At 36.1% G+C, this 17,178-nt stretch overlaps 1 protein-coding gene across 1 annotated transcript in view; it reads right to left on the minus strand.

Annotated features, from left to right (window-relative positions):
- Positions 1-1,012: 1,012 nt before the first annotated feature.
- Positions 1,013-17,178, minus strand: part of LOC110028522 (probable LL-diaminopimelate aminotransferase, chloroplastic) — a 59,448-nt gene continuing 43,282 nt past the window's right edge. The window contains exons 8-10 of the mRNA XM_020730416.1: positions 11,952-12,272; positions 1,725-1,931; positions 1,013-1,655 (exon numbers count right to left, since the gene is read on the minus strand). Of these exons, the coding sequence (XP_020586075.1) occupies positions 1,362-1,655; positions 1,725-1,931; positions 11,952-12,272 (822 nt within the window). The 3' untranslated portion in view covers positions 1,013-1,361. The remainder of the gene's footprint in view (positions 1,656-1,724; positions 1,932-11,951; positions 12,273-17,178) is intronic.

The following is a 17,178-nucleotide window of genomic DNA, read 5'->3' on the forward strand; positions in this document are numbered from 1 at the left end:
CCAATCATGTGTATCATTTTAATTTAAATTTTAATTTATGACAGGTTAAATTATTTTTTAAGTTAAATTAATTTCTCAAAATTTAATCTTAACTGATATTATATATAATATTTTTTTATATACTAACTATCCAAAATATTAAATATAATATTTTAATCACAAATTAAAAAATTAACATTAGAACCATCGAAAATTTTTCTTTATTCATTAGTCACACTCCATTATGAGGGAGAGAGGGAGGGGGAGAGAGAGAGAGAGAGAGAGAGAGAGCTGGGGAGGGAGAGAGTTTGTGAGGTAGAGAAAAAATTTCTATACGAACACCAGACGTAGCTCTACATGCGGACTCCCAATAATAAACTGTTATGCGTGCTATATCACGCCCATCTAAAAAAATAAACTGCAGATTTCAATAACCCCCGCAATAAACCCGAAATAACCTCAACGGTGTTATTTCGGGATTATTAAAGTGGAATGCATGAATTTCTCTTCAATAATCCCGAAAGAACCTTCGTGTTATTATTTTGAGATTATTGAAGTAAAATATATGAATTTCTCTTAAATAACCTAGAAATAACCCCGAAATAAACTTCGTAATAAGGTGAAACCAAGAAAGTTATTTCGAAGTATTGAAGTAGAATATGAGTTTTTCTTCAATAACCCTAAAATAATTTCGAAATAACCTCCACAATTTCACTTCAATAGTCCAGAAATAACCCCTGCAATAAAACACACGTGACAATATTTTATTAAAGTCCACACGTAGAACTACGTCTAAAGTGCGTATAAAAATTTTTTCCGTGTGATAGTATGAGGATAAGACTGAGGGGAAGAGAGTGTGTCAAATTTTACTGAACATATAGCCCAACTTCATTTGAAAAATTTTGATATGGTAAAAAAAAAAAAAGTGCAACTTATGTCTCCATTCATCTGTCTGTCTATTAATTAAAAAAAAAAACAAAAACAGTAAAAAACCTTATTATTGAATTCACCCACAAATGCCAGAACAAAACAATGATAGAATGATCCACTTCAATAATCTATCCGTTAGGTTATACGCTGATGTTACACTACTAGATCTGTCTTCAACTTTCAAAAATATATTTTCATTTCCAAATTAACACTAATCATAAAGTTCGCTGATAAGTTCGATGATCCTTCAAACCCAAAAAAAGCTACCAAACATCCAAAGCAAAACACACCTCAAAATTTTCAAACAAACTGCAATTGTACCCTACAAAGTATGATCTGCCAACAATAAAAATCAAGCTCTTGGTTGAGAGGAGAGAATGATCCCTAAATGGCAGCTTTAAGAATTGCTTAGAAGCATCACTGCAAGGAAGAACACCACTGCACCTCCAGATTTACTTGAAAAGATGTTTCAATCTCCTAGAAGCTTCTAGCACATTCTCCCGGTGTCCAAAGGCGCTAACCCGCATAAAGCCTTCACCCCCAGGTCCAAATCCGCTTCCCGGCGTCATCACCAGGTGGGTTTTCTCCAGGACCTCGGCGAAAACATCCCACGAGCTTCTCCCAGGAAAATGAACCCAAACATATGGAGCATTATTTCCTCCATAGACTTTAAAACCAAGTGAAGCGAAGGTGTCGATGAGTATATTGGCGTTCTCTTGGTAGAAGCTAACCACAGTCTCCATGGCCTGCACAAAAGGTTTGCTCTATATGTTCATCTTCCTTCAAATTTGTATCCGGAAGCTTACACAACTGACCTTTAAACCATCTGGGGAGAGACAAGCCAGCCCTCCGGCTTGGACGACATTGGATGCACCATTGAAGCTGGTGCAGACGATGCGATTGAAGTCCTTGGCGACCGGGAATCCGTCGGTGAAAAGAAGCTGCTTGGGAATAACAGTCCAGCCGAGGCGAACACCGGTGAATCCAGCGTATTTGGAGAAGGATGATATCTCGAGGGCAACCTGAAGTTGTCATAAACATAAGAAGTAAGAAGTATCACTGAATTAAAGAATCTAATTTAAGATGGTGCGGGATAAAATAAAGAGAAGCTTGTGGGTGGTTGGTTTTGATTCGTTGCATCTTCAACTTTCTATTTTGGTTATTAATTTCTGATGGTTTATTCAGGTTTTCATGAAATCTGGATATTCACAACTTGTGTTCATTTAAAAAGTACGTGAAGCCAAACTTATAGTTTCCAAAATGAAGGCAATAAGTAAATTGCTCATCTTTCACACTCCTGATGTCATTCTTCTCAAAAGTAGTATGAAGGATTTTGCATGGTATACTAATGCAGGTTCATCATGGACAAATGATGTCATGCTTTATTTACATCGATGTTCTGTGCTCAAGATAAATTTTATTTTTATATTGTACTTTGTATTGATTAGTTTAAGACATTTTATCATGAGAAAGCCTCGATGGAAAGTAAATAGTGGATATAATGATTCTCAAACCCAGTCTCGCACACTATCAGTACCTTGGTAGGTAATAGCACAATGTGTTTTCTATTCTTGAAGACATCGTGTCGGGTCTTGCAGTCAAACTACCATGGACTCTCCAACAGAATATGGGACGAGTCCATAAGAATCACATCGCATCACACTTGCTCTTGTAGCTGAACTCCAATAAAAAGAATCACATCGGGACTTTGATGTTGAAATCTCCGTGTCCTTCATATGTAGTCTCCTCTCTCTGCCGCCTTTTATATTGAATTTTGATGCGTCAGAGCTTGTATGCCTCGTGACCGACGGCCTTCACTATGAAACAAATTCGGATCCTTATTCCTTTCTCACTTTCGACTCTTTAGATCATGGTCGAGGATAATCTCCTCTTAGGTTCCATCAAAAATCTTCACAAGCCTTCGTTGAAACCAACGAATATCTCGTTGTGTCTTGTCCCGGGTAGGTTCCAACATATATCTCATTTTGGGGGGGGGTTGGCATGATTGGGGTTTGGGGGATTAGAAGAGATGATTGAGGATAAGAAAGAAAAAAATTTGATGGGGGGTAAGGTGGATGCAAAGAAACTCTAGGATATAACTAGGGTTATGCCAGCTCTGATACTAATTAACATCGGATTTAAGAATGCAACAAACTCGAAATATTATTGCCAGTACAATAACAAGTTTCTTAGAATAGAAATAACAATGATAAGAACACGCACAACACCCTAGGGTGAGGACGAAGGTGGTGAGCAGCAGTTGGACAGTTTTGGGATTGAGACAACAGTGGGAAGGTAGGTAAGGGGTGGTGGCAGGAGTAGGAGGGTTGGAGATGGGTCTACGATAGCAGGTTGGGTCATGGGGAAGGAGTTAAGGAGGTAGGTGGAAAGGTCAAGGGATTGAGGGGATGAGATTGGCAGCTGTAGATTGGAAGGCAAGGAGGGGATGACAATAGGTTTTGGGCAGTAGGAAGGTGACGACAGGAAAACAGAGAAGGTTGGGCGGAGGCTGGGTAGTGGCGGTAAGAAAGTAGTCACAGAGATGTAGGAAGATAGTCACCACCTTGGAGCAGGATACAGTCGGAACACCACATGTCTTTGGATACAATCTTGAGAAGGGAGAAACGTTGATGATGAGAAATTTGAACCCAATAAAGAAAAAACTAAACTAGAAACAATCAAAACAAAATTCATATACTAATAGATAACTAGGAAGGTGAATCTCCTCTCTTTAGGCAGTAAAACCAGCCCCTTTAGACTAGCCGACCCAAACAGCAACAAGGTTGAATTGGTTCTGCATTCTCCAGTGATTTAGCCCTCCAAAGCCCTGCGTCACCGAGTAAGATGTGTCTGAGAGACTTGGAATCAAGTTTGGCGCGATATTGTTAATGGATATCAATAAAGGCATAATAACCAAAAAAAAACCCTTTAATGATAAGTCAGAAAAAAAGAGCAGATGTGTGGGATATGATTCCATGAGAACTTACGGAAAACTTAAAATTTTAGGATTCGAGTAGGCAACCCTATTAACGAGGTATGTGACCGTGAGAATAGGCATCCTTATAACATCGCTTACTAATGAAATTATTATTTTTGAGCAAGTATTAACTATTATGCATCTCAGTATTGCCAATTGCCTTCCCCGAATCCGCAACCTAAAAATCACAATAAATAGAATAAAATTTATTCAAACATTTTAGGTCACAAGTTTGCTGATTGAGAGTAGATTGTAGTTTAATTTTGGAACAAAAAGAACAGAGTAGAGATGAAGATACTTTGTTAATTCGACTGATCCAATTCTTGCTAGTGGTGAGAATGAACCAACAACAATTCAAAGTACATAATGATTGGTACAGGTATTGTAATTTTTTAATATGTTGATATCTCCCGTAATATGATTTGATGCTTAGAGTCAACTAACCAAAATTTAATTTGTTGCTTTGGACATTGAAAGATACATAGGTATCGACAGAGGATTGTGATGCTTGTCCGGAATTGAAACTATTACTAAAATTTCTGCAACACCTCAATTTGCTCCCTAGTGAACGACCGACATTTTGAGTTGATTGCGACAACAGTATTTGTTTGGTTCTTAAATATCATATTTTTCATTAGATGACTTCCAATATGCAAGTTTACTGTGTAATTTCTAATATTTCTTTCTTCACATGACCAAGTTTCTTACAATTCTCGTACCACGATCTCCTTTCTTGAGCTTTTTATTCTGAGAGGAATTTTGAGCATATAAGACTGATCATTCAACAGATTGTGAGGTGTGATTGTATGCCATAACCAACTTCTTTCTATTCTCTTCCCTTTGAATCTCTGCAGAGACTTGTCGAATGGTAGGGATGGGTTTACTTCCCGTGACTCTCTCCATGACTTCATCTAAGTCCTTATTGAGGACAAGGAGAAATTTGATGGTTCTGTTTTGTTCAGTAATTCTTCTATACAAGCTAGAGTCATCAAGAGATTTCCATGAATAAATCTCATGCATATTTAGTTATAGTCAACAACATGTGAGGGTATTAAAATATTAAGTAACACTCAATTCTCCTGTTCATAGATCATGTAATTTGGTCTAAATCTCAACTTATTCTAAGGAGTTTTCAGTGCTAGAGTAGATTTCACGTGCGACCTCCCATATCTATTTGGTTGTCTTATAGAGTAAAAATTTTCTCCAACCTTTGTGATCATGAAATTTATTTGTCATGGCATAACCATGTGGTCATTAATTTTTTAGGCATGGTATTTGGAATCTATCATTTATGAAGCCAAAATTTAGTCCATTTTTCCCTCTGTCATAGACGTACAAGAAGATGGACTATGACAAACAACAGCAACAAGCCTTTATCCCACTAAGTTACTGGGTCAACTACATGAATCCATTTTCTCCATTGCATCCTATTGAGTGTCATAGTTTCATTTAGTTTTTAATAAATTAAGATCATTTTTTAAAGATCATTTTTTATACAATATATAAGATCATTTTTTATACAATATACCAATGTCTTAATAGGTTTACCTCTGTCTTTCTTAACACAAGTCAAATCTAAAACATCTACTCTCCTAACTGGATCATCAGATGGTCGTTGCTTAATGTGACCAAACCATCTAAGACGACTCTTTCAAATTTTATCCGCCACTGGAGCTACACCAACTCTATCATGGATATATTCATTTAGCATTTTGTCTCTAAGTGTCAAGCCACTCATCCACCTAAGTTATCTCATCTCGATAACACTTAACTTTGTTTTATGCTTCTCTTTCAAAGGCCAACATTCAGCTCCATAGAGCATTACAGGTCTCACCACGATCTCCTAAATTTCTTTTCTTTAGTACAAGCGGTATTTTTCTATGACACAATAGGCCTGATGCATTCCTCCACTTCAAAAAACCAACTTGAATTCTACTAATAACATCCCCATCTATATCACCATCACTCTGAACAATAGATTCAAGATATCTAAAGCGTTCACACCTTTTAATGATTTGATCACCCATACTTACAACTTTGCCACTAAAGCTACTACTACTAAAGCTACATTCCATGTATTCGGCTTTAGTTCTACTCAAATGAAGGCCTTTAGTCTCTGATGTAGGCTTTCATAATTCAAGTTTTCCCTGAGCTCTTTCTCTAGTTTTATCCACAAGGAGGATATCATCAGCGAAAAGCATACACCAAGGTACATCCTCCTGTAAATGTCCAAGAGCTTCCATAACGAAAGCAAAAAGATATGGCTTAAAGTCGATCCCTAATGTAATCCAGCTAAAATCGGAAAATATTGGGTCAATCCTCTTGTTTGAACACAAGTAATAAGTCTAGTATATATATCTTTAATGACTTTAAAATAAGTCAAATCAAAATATTTCTTCTCTAGTACTCTAAATGATTTCTCTTGGAACCTTATCGTAAGCTTTTTCTAAATCAATAAAAATCATATGAAGATTCTCCTAATTCTCTCTATACTTCTTCATCAAACCTCTCAATAAATATATAACATCCATAGTAGACCTGCATGGCATAAATCCAAACTATGAGAATCTTTGTAATACATCTTAATATACATTTAATTACCCTCTCTCAAAATTTTAAAGTATGACATCAACTTAATTCCTTTATAATTTGCACACTCTGGTGCATCCCCTTTATTTTTAAAAATGGAGACCAATTTAAAAATGGAGACCAAAAGACCAAAACTCTTCCTTCACTCCTCAGACATCTTTTTAGATTTTAAAATAATATTAAAGATTTTAATAAGCTAACAAAGCCTAAAATCCTAAACATTTCCACACTTCAATTAATATATCATCAGATTCTACTAATTTTTCACCCTTGATTTTTTTTAAAGTCTCCTAAACTTTTTTTACTAAAGCGAAAATAAAAATAAGATATTTATTATTATTATTAACGCTATTAAGATCACTAAGGTCGATCGTATTTTCATAAATTTCATTGAAAAGTTTATCAAAATAGCTCACCCAAGTATTCTGAATATCTTTTTCTAAGAAAAATATTTTTTAATTTTTATATTTAATACAGTTTATTTGAGTTAAATCACTAAGGTTGTTTCGCTAGTTTATACATATATTCTCCACCTTCTTTAATATTTAATTTATAATAAAGACCACTAAAAGCAAAATTTTTAGCGTTACAAATTATTCCCTTAAACTCCCTACGGGCCACTTTATATTTTTCCAAGTTTTCTAAATTTTTACATTTAAACAAATTTTTATAACACAACTTCTTATATTTCAATATTTTTTGCACAATGTTATTCCACCACCAACTATTTTCATTTATAGAAAATTTTCCTTTTGATTCTCTAAGAACCACTTTTTGTCACTTTTTTAATAGTGTCTGTTACCTTATCACACAGAATTTGTTTCTTCATGAACAACCCAAACCTTAAAATCAAAAAGTTTACTCATAAAAATAATTTTATTTGTCTTTTAGATGTCTCCATCTAATTCTATGACATTGATTCCTAATATTATTTATCTTACATCTCTTCATCTTAAAATTCAGACCTAATAGTTAATGTTGAGTACTTAAATTCTCATTAGGAATGACAATCTTACATTCTCGACAATCTCATCTTCTCATAAGAAAATAATTAATTTGTGTTTTATTAGATTTATTCTTATAAGTAATAATATTCTCACCTATTTTCTTAAATGAAGTATTAGCAATAACAAAATCATACGCAAAAACAAAATCTAATGTGACTTTACCTTCTTCATTAATTACTCAAAAACCGTAGCCACCATGAATATTTCTAAAATCTTCTACCTCTCTACCAACATGTTCCTTCAAATATCCTCCAAAAAAAATTATTTCTTCAAGATGTATCAATTGTATTAAGCCTTATAGGTTATTACAAAATTTCTATTTAGAACATATATATAAACCTACTTGAGGAACATAAAACTTATACTATTAAAAATATTGGTATCAACAACAATCTTAAGGGCTATCGTTTTATCTACAATTCTAGTAATTTTTACAACATTATCTTTCAAACTCTTATTTATAATTACAATTATACCATTTCTAGTGTGACTCCGACCTAAATACCAAAGTTCAAAATCTGAGCTATCACCTTAGCATTTTCTCGAACCCATCTAATTTCTTGAATACATAAGATATTTATCATCCTATGAACTATAATATCAACTAACTTCATTGATTTACCTATGAGAGTATCTATATTACAAGTTCATATATTAATATTAGTTTCATGAACTAACTTCTTTACTCGCATTTGTCAGTAATGTGAGAACCTCTGCTATTTGATACTACACCTGGGCGTCGGTGTAGCAACCCTTGCACCAATTTTCATTGTATTTAGGTCATACAACGGGTCGCTTCCAGGGGACGACCTAACATTTACACAAAGATCTAAAGAATTCATATCATGATTTTTCGACAAATTTTACGTCGGTTCTCGACTACCTAATGCAAACCTCCACTTTTCACATCTGGAGTTTGGGACATAGCACCATTGAAGAAAATTATAGCCATGCAGTTTATGATTCTTTGACAAGGAGAGAGTTATCATATACATTAGGAATTGAAGACTCAGGCTAGGATTTGGATGTGACTTTTGAGGAAGAAGATTTTGAGGTTTATGATTCTTTGACTAGGAGAGAGTTATCATATAAAGTAGGGATTTAAGACTCAGGCTCGAATTTGGATGTGACTTTTGAGGAGGAAGATTTTGAGGCTATGTCATGCATGCCCATGATAAGAATGTGAAGCTAGAATAGAAAAGGCTTGGTACTCAAATGAAAGCGAGGACCCTTACTTCAACTGCTTGGTTGGACAAGCCAACAAAAATTAGATGGAGGTGCACATCTCTAGAGTAACGCGCGCTCAACACTCAAGCAAGGTGGTCGAGCCGTTTGCAAACTAACCATATGAGAGATGGCGGCTAGGGCAAGTTGAATGGACTAAACGTTCAAGGCTTTAGCGAACCGAAGAGTAAGAAACAAATTGTGGTATTGTTGAAGACCGTCGTCTCTAATCGAACAGAGCGTTTGAATGGTCTGAGGAAAAAACGAATTGTGGAAATCAAATGGAACATTCAAACAACCAATCGAAATCAATCATAGAGTCAAATGCACCTCAGAAAGTGCGCAGTGGCTGCGACACGAGCATACAAGAGAGATGGTTCTGTGATCTGGTTGTGGCTCAAGTGTAAGAAAGTGAAAAAAGAGAATTTCAATAATTTTGTTGAACTAAAGGGACAGATTGGAGTGTAAAAGATAACAAAGCGACATACCACAAAGGACGAATAACAGTCTGTTTGAGTGGAAGAGGAGAATCATGAACACCGACTGCAAAATAGGTTTCTTAGGAGGACCTTAGCACTCTAATATCATGTACAAATCTGGAAAGAATTTTATTTCTGACACTTCCTTATTAATTTCACTTCATATATATATATAAAAATAGGAATCCCACAAAATAGGAAAAAACGGAAAATAGGAAATATAAATAAAAGAAATGTCATTAGTGGAATATAATGTGAGAGAAGAAAATAAATTTCTTCCTAATGAGGATACCGCGCATTGCAATATATATATATATATATACATAAAACTGCTTTTTTTATTCCCTCATTCCATGAGTTGCAGTAGAGAAAAACGAAGAGCATGCTGTGAAGGGCATAATGAAGAACAAGAAAGACGGAAGAAATAAAAAAAGAATGGCAGTAGGCTACCAGAGAGGAGAAAATTGAGTTCAATTTAAGGTTGGTAGGCCTAAAGGTTCGAATGAGGAAAAATCTTTTCAAGATGAACGTGATATTTTAAAGATAATTGATATAGAATTGTGTTGTAAGTCAAGTAATGATTTTAATAAATAAATTCGATGTTGTTATTAGGTTTCTTACAAAGGAACAAAATTTGAGAGGATAAAACTAACAAATTAATCCTGAGGAAGATCCTACAACTGCAGTGAGAAACTCAACCCCTAACATAGAAAGCAAATTATCTTCAGGCCTAATGATTGTTATTCATACAACTCCATTGATCAGCTATGTGTATGCAAGTAGATAATTCTTTATATCAAGCATGCTTATAGTACTGAATGTTACCGTCAAGAGCACTACCTTTTAGATGATCTTAAGTTCAAAACAATTTCATGATATTTCTATATAATTCAGGTTTAAAGTTTATTTAGGAGAAGTTTGGTTTGCTGGAAAAAAAAAGGCAGTGTAATTGAAATGAAGATTTTGGAGTTGTTCGACTCAAGGGTTAAATAAAAGCAAAACTGTATGTTTTTGTGTTTAGTTTGAAAAAACAAAATCAATGCAAAATATGGACGGCGGAGGTATGAGAACGTCCGGCTACTGCCAGCCGGTGGCAATGGCGGCAGCCAATACTTTACATAAGTGATGTATTTGGAATCACACGAATCTACCGAATTCTGAATAAATTAAAATTGAACTAGAAAATGAATTCCAAATGAATTGAAACTTTAGACTGCATTTACTTTTCTTCCAACCAAACATCAAAATTTTTAAAACACCTGCATTCCTTTTACAACCAAACAGCCCCATAACAAAATAATGCATAGTTAAACACATATGCCTACTTTTGCATTTATGCTTTACCTTCATTGTATCAAGCAATCAATAAGCTACCCATCACGACCCTCAATCAAAATGAAAAATCTATCTAAACCAAATCGAACCAGCAAGCATGTCCGGCTACTCCCAAACTGCAGCTATAACTTCCATGAGTAATGAATCCACCGGTGGCCCGCAGTCCACTCATGCCGCCTGACATGCCAGAAAAAATCTTTTACTATTCACTTAAAACATTCCAAGTGCATTCAACCAAAGAAGCTGGTTTGGAAGACTTTGAGCCTGATAGCTAAGTTTGTAATCTACAGACAGTCAACAGAAACAGAGAATTCTCGTGCTAAGCTTGTTTGTTATTTGTTTTCTAAGTAAGCCCTTGTAGTTTGAAGAGGTAAGAAGTTGAGGTATGAAAGAAATTTTTATGCGGATTATAGGGTGAGTTTTTTCTCTTCCATTTTCAATAAGTGGAGTACATTGTGGGAAAATAATGCATCTCAGCTTTGCAATCAGAAATCATACGTGAGGCTTTTCCTCTTGAGGTGCAACAACAGATCTTCGATAATCCATACTTCTAAAAGCACAAAACCATCTATTATTGAGGAAAAAACCAACTCAAATTGGTAAAAGATTATATAACACACACTAAAATACCCCTAATCTAATTCATGTATCCCTCAATCAAGTAAGCAAAAGATTAATGCAAATCCTAGTTTTGAACTTATCCTACACAAGACGATAATAGGGAAAGCAGATTAACATCACTTGGAGTTTTCTAACCTTTTCTAGGTGATGAAAGGACTACCACTTAGAAGATTATGGAAAAAAAGATATCACTGATCAAAATTCAAAGGAAACTATTATTCTCTATTGGAATTTGATCGACCCTAAAACAACCCTTTGAGATGGAAACAATAAAATCCAACAAAGCCACTGACTTCGTCCTGATCCAAGATCATTGACACGTGACCTAAGATTCATGGATGATGTTGGGTGCTGAAAAAATTATTAAACTATGATAAGGAGCTCTTCAGCATATACTAAAAGTGAAGCATTGAAAATGCTAGATGTTAGATGGCGAGGGAAGCCAACCAGCCCCTTCTTCCATCTCATTTTGATGAATGGATGTTTCGGGTGGTGGGATTTGATGATTGACGACTGGCCAACCACAATCCTTGATAAGATGCAAATATTGCAGGCTGGCAATATGTGAAGTGCATATTATAGGCTGGGACAAAATATCATCTGCATAAACACAGCGATTCTGAAAATAGATAGGCAGAGAAAAGGCATAAGAAAAAAATGAAAGACATTAGTTTACAAAAAAAAATGATAACACCAAGGCAATATACTAAAGAATAGAAGGAAAATATGAAATAAAAATATAGCAAAGAGCCAAACAAACAGAGTAAACTCATCAAACGCCCAAAAATTCAGAAATAACCATGCAGCTACCTCCTTTGCTCCAGGAATTTCAAAGATTGTCCTCGGGCTGTCATCAGATATATACATGGCGTAAGCAGAGTCATATATGATAATAGATCCATTTTCTTTGGCAAACTGCACCAGTTTTGTCAGCTGATCTCTAGATGCTGCAGACCCAGTGGGATTATTCGGTGAACAGAAAAAGATAATATCTGCCCGTGATACAGTTGATAGATCAGGAAAAAAACCATTCTCTGGTGAGCATCTCATATACTCAATATTTCCATACTTCTCAATATCGTTCTGGAATAAGCCTGTTTGTCCCATAATAACACTTGAATCAACATATGCCTGCAGAAAAAAATGAATATTAGCGATCAATGATAATACTGACAGATTCGAACATTTATATGCGAATGAAGCCAGCCACTTGAAGCAAAGATTAGTAAGAAAAAATGCGGTATTTTAAACAGCTCAAAATACAATTTGTTAGGGCATGAACATTAGTCGTTTCTCAACTACTTGGAAGTAGTTACATGAATCATCCTTATTCATATCAAAGAGTTGAATTGACGCCAATTTTGAATTTCCTTTTGCCTAACTTCTAATCGTGTTATATTCAATCCATCAATTTCTCCTTCCAAACCATTCTCATTAATTTTATTAATCTTCCTTGTTGGTGCATTCTTTGAACTTCAATGTACATGCCCAATCAACTTTTAAATGTATTTTCAGTTCCATTGGTGTTTCTCCCGCAATCTCTTTCAATCTCCTAATTTTAGCTCATAACGATCTTACCACAACATTTACAACAGTTGCATTCTTTGAACATTCGAACCGCTCTAAGGTTTCTCGAAAGTGTTTGACAAAAAAATCTAGCGTGGGAGTTTTTGTAGAATGGAAAGGAATATGGCAAGAAGAACAAGATTGAAATAAGAAAAAATAGTTCCCTACACCGTCCAAAAGAAAAACAACAGTCAACAGGAATGTTAGGTGAAATCAGTGAGGTATGAATTTCAAGCAGGTTCCACCACCTACTCTCAATCAAGATACAAGCTCACCACTTTAAAGAGAAGAAGGCTACAAACCTCTACATAGAAGAAAAGAAAAAATAATCTCTAAATAATATAAACCAAAACAAAATTTGTCCAAATTAATAGTAAACTCAAATTATAAGTCAAAATAAGGCAACTAGGTGCCCAAAAAGCGATATTACCTAGTAGGTGGGAAATGTCCCTTGGTAAATCTCACAGAACAGGAAATCCCATCCCACCTAAAGAAGATGCTCCCACATCACTCTACCTAGGTATGAGAGGCTAGTAACTTTTGGATTCTCATAGTACAACAAATCAGCGACGTTAAAGTAGCAGCAATATTAAAGTCTCCCAACATATCAATTTTGTATACATTGTCATTGATTTTTTTACAATCATGAACAGACTCGTGCTTTCCAAATGACCCTGCAGAAAATCTCTCAATTTTCAATCTAATCCACACCATGTCGCATTTGCCGAGGACCATAACTCTCCTAGACTTACTAGCCTACTTATGCAATTTATCATCTCACTTGCTCATGTAAGGTTTGAATATGACCCCTGCACAAATAAGAAGCCCAATAGTGAGGAGAATCGGTGTGAGAGAGTTTTGCCCCAATAATAATCTCAGAAGGGTTGTAGCTTATAGAAAGACTAACGAACCTATCATAAACAAATTCAACTTAAAGAATAATCAAATTCCATTGTTTGATGTTCTTTCCCACAAAACATTTGAGGAGGTTTCCCAAACTATGATCCACTAACTCCACCTATCCATCAATATAAGGGTATGTTGCTGAGCAAACTGAAAATTTGTACCTAATTTAACCCATAAAGTCCTCCATAAGTGACTAGAAAATTTTACAATTATATCTATAGTGATAGTTATGGGCACACCATGAAGACGAATCATCTTCCTATAGTATAAGTCTATAATGTGTGGAGCATTCATCATCTTATGCCAGAGTATAAAATGCACCATTTTAAAGTCGTCCACTACCACCATAACTGAATTTTTACTTTGTCAGCTCCAGTGAAGACTCTCAATAAAATCCATGCTCGCATCTATCCATTGTAAATCTAGTACAGAAATGGGAGTGTAATATGTTGGTTTCTGTGCTCAGATTTTGATTAATTGACATTCTACACTGTCAAGCATATTTCTCTATGACTCATACCAATATATGCCAATAGAAATTTTCTTTCATAAGTAAAAATTTTAGTCCCTATAAAAATATCATGTCATTCCTCCAATGTGACAGTCCAGTAAATTAGATTCCCTGAATAGATTCCCATAAATGGACAACCTGATCTGAAAAAACAGATAATCATAGAATCTATGATACTGTCGTATAGTCTATCTTGGCTTTGCGCTTGAGCACTAAATAGGATGGAAAAAAAAGCCCACCCGTCAGCTTGTTTTGTTTGGGAACCTCAATGTCTAAAGATAGTATAACGAGCAAACTCATTGGCCAACAAATAATAACTTTAGTGATTAAGAGCTCTAATTATGAGATAAAACTCTGCCATAAAGTAAAATAATTTTGCCTCGAGTTGTTCAACTTAACACTGAAAAAGGTATAGAATATCTTCTTTGATTTTACTCCAATTCTTATATTGAAAGCATCACACTCCACCTCAAATATATGATTAACATTTGAATGAGCTAAGACATGGGGTTGAGTAACATACTCCAAAACATCAAAACTAGCATGTGCTTCATTCAACCAAGCGAATATGTCTAGCTTAAGAAGCTTTGTCAAGGTGCACTTGGTGTTAAAAATTCTAATAAATCTCTTATTAAGAGAATTAAGCCCATAGAATTGGCGTAATTGAGTGTACAACTGTGAGCCGGGCCAATTCACAATAATCTCAATCTTAGTAGGGAACATCTCAATGTCGGCTACTAAAACAATATATCCAAAGAAGCATGTTTATTATGTCAGAATATAACACTTCTTTGAGTAGTCATACAACTTCTCTATCTAAAAAACTCTGAAGACTTGTTGTAAGTATTGCAAATGCTCCTCTAAAAGACTATACACAAGATATTGTCAAAGTATATACCAAAAATTTTTCAATGAATGACACGGGGCTCCCTAGGGGATGATGAAGCTCTGAAACAGCTAGACCGCTTTAGCCAAGGGATTGTAAGGCCGTTCAACTATTATTTGAAAGCTAGGGTTACCGCACAAAGGGAGGGAGAGAGAGGAGATTTTTGTCAAGGCAGCCTCAACATCCTGTTTCCCCTTCTAGGGCTATATTCAATGGCGGATTTAACGGCGAAAGGTGCTTCGACAATAACTCATCTCAAGGTGGCGTGTATTCTTACTTTTATTTCTTACTGTCGTCAACTCCACCCACCCTTGTTTATTGTTGCCAGCCCCCGAATCCTTCCTGGCTTACTGCCCCTAAGCCCCTCCTTGTTCCCTGTTGCCAGCCCTAATCCTTACTTCCTGCTGCCAGCCCACTCCCTCCCTTTTCTTGCAGCCAATCCACCCACCTACTACACATTGCTATCCAACCGCCCCTCCTTGTACTACATCTACCTCCAACCACGTGTCATTTGCTAGCCAGCTAAACCCCCACATCCTACCCACCGCTGTCATCCCTCACCACCCAGATTCCCCTGTTTCCACCTATGCAACCGTAACCCACTTCTACCATCTTTGCCCTAGGGCATCTTTGATATTGATATTTATATTTTTCCTGTTGTTAAGAGTCTTTGTTAAAACCCTTTTGAATTTCAACAATAACATTTTCATTTCTATTGTGCTTTGGGATAACTCTGGTATCAATTGGTATCAAAACTAGAATAACTTTAGACCTATCCACCTAGAATTTCCTAGCATATGCCTTGACTAAACCACCCCCACCCAAATTTTTTCTTAATATCCTCAACCATCTCTTCCAATACCCAAACCCTAATCATACCACCATGGAGACACATAAAGGAACCTACCCATGAATAAACAACAAAAGGTCTGTCGGCTTCAACAGAAACTTGTGGAGATTGATGATGGAAACCAGGGAAAAATCACTCTAGATCGTGATATGGAAAGTCTAAGAGGAGAAAGGGATGAGGGCATGAACACTTTCCACAGAGAATACTTTAGTAAGGAAGAAGATAGGCACCGACATTTTATAATTCAATATCAAGGGAGGTCAAAAGAGGATGTCACATATGGAGGATATGGAAATTTCAGAATAAAGGTGGACTTATCGGGATTCGATGGAGGCATGGATCCCGACAATTTCATCGAGTGATTACAGTCAGTTGAGAGAATCTTCGAGTACAGAGAAATGCAAGAAGATAAGAGAGTGAAGCTTGCAGCCATCAAACTGAAAAAAGCACTTCCTCATGATGGGAAGCTTACACAGAGAGAGAAAGAGAAAGAGAAAGACCTAGACAAGATTACTAGATAGAAGAAGATGAGGAAAAAGATGAAGAGAAAGTACCCGCCTCATAATTATCGTCAGGATATGTTTTAGAGACTCCACAGCTCACAACAGAGAAATCTATCGGTGGAGTTCACAATACAGTTTGAGTAGTTGTAGATAAAGCGTGAGTTAATCGAGCTAGAGGAACATTCTATAGCCCAATATCTTGGGGGTTTAAAGCCCGCTATCAACAACATTGTGCAGCTGCAACCCTATTAGTCATTAGGAAATCTCTAGAACTTGGCATTGAAAGCTTAGAGATAACAGAAACAGTGCATGCAACCACCACCATTCAGACCACCTCCCGCAGGTGGAGATATCAACAGGAGAAGGTCTTAGGGAGCTGAGAAGTGGGGGTTAGGATAAGGACATAACCACTCAAAGTAAGAAGCTAGAAAAGAGTAGCACACCCGCTACACTCCCAGCGCGAAAGTGCTTCAGATGCCATAGATTTGGACACATCGCCCCAAGTTGCTCGACGAGTCAAGTTGTGTCCTTTATCGAGGAGGGGGTAGTGGAGGAGGTCAACGATGAATGGGCAGGTGAAGAACAGGGCGAAGAGTACCATCTTCCATCGAATGAGGGCTAGATGCTCGTAGTTCAAGGAGTTCTACAAATTGAGGAAATGAGGGAGCCGCAGTGGCTTCACTACTATATATTCTACACCCATTGCACTGCGAATAAAAATGTATGCAATCTCCTCATTAATGGGCGAGCAATAAGAACGTGACATCTACGCAAATGGTGGAGAAATTGAGCCTCTTAACTCAAAGGCATTCCTG

This window comes from Phalaenopsis equestris, unplaced genomic scaffold, assembly GCF_001263595.1.
Source record: "Phalaenopsis equestris unplaced genomic scaffold, ASM126359v1 Scaffold000513, whole genome shotgun sequence".
Classification (NCBI taxonomy): domain Eukaryota; kingdom Viridiplantae; phylum Streptophyta; class Magnoliopsida; order Asparagales; family Orchidaceae; genus Phalaenopsis; species Phalaenopsis equestris.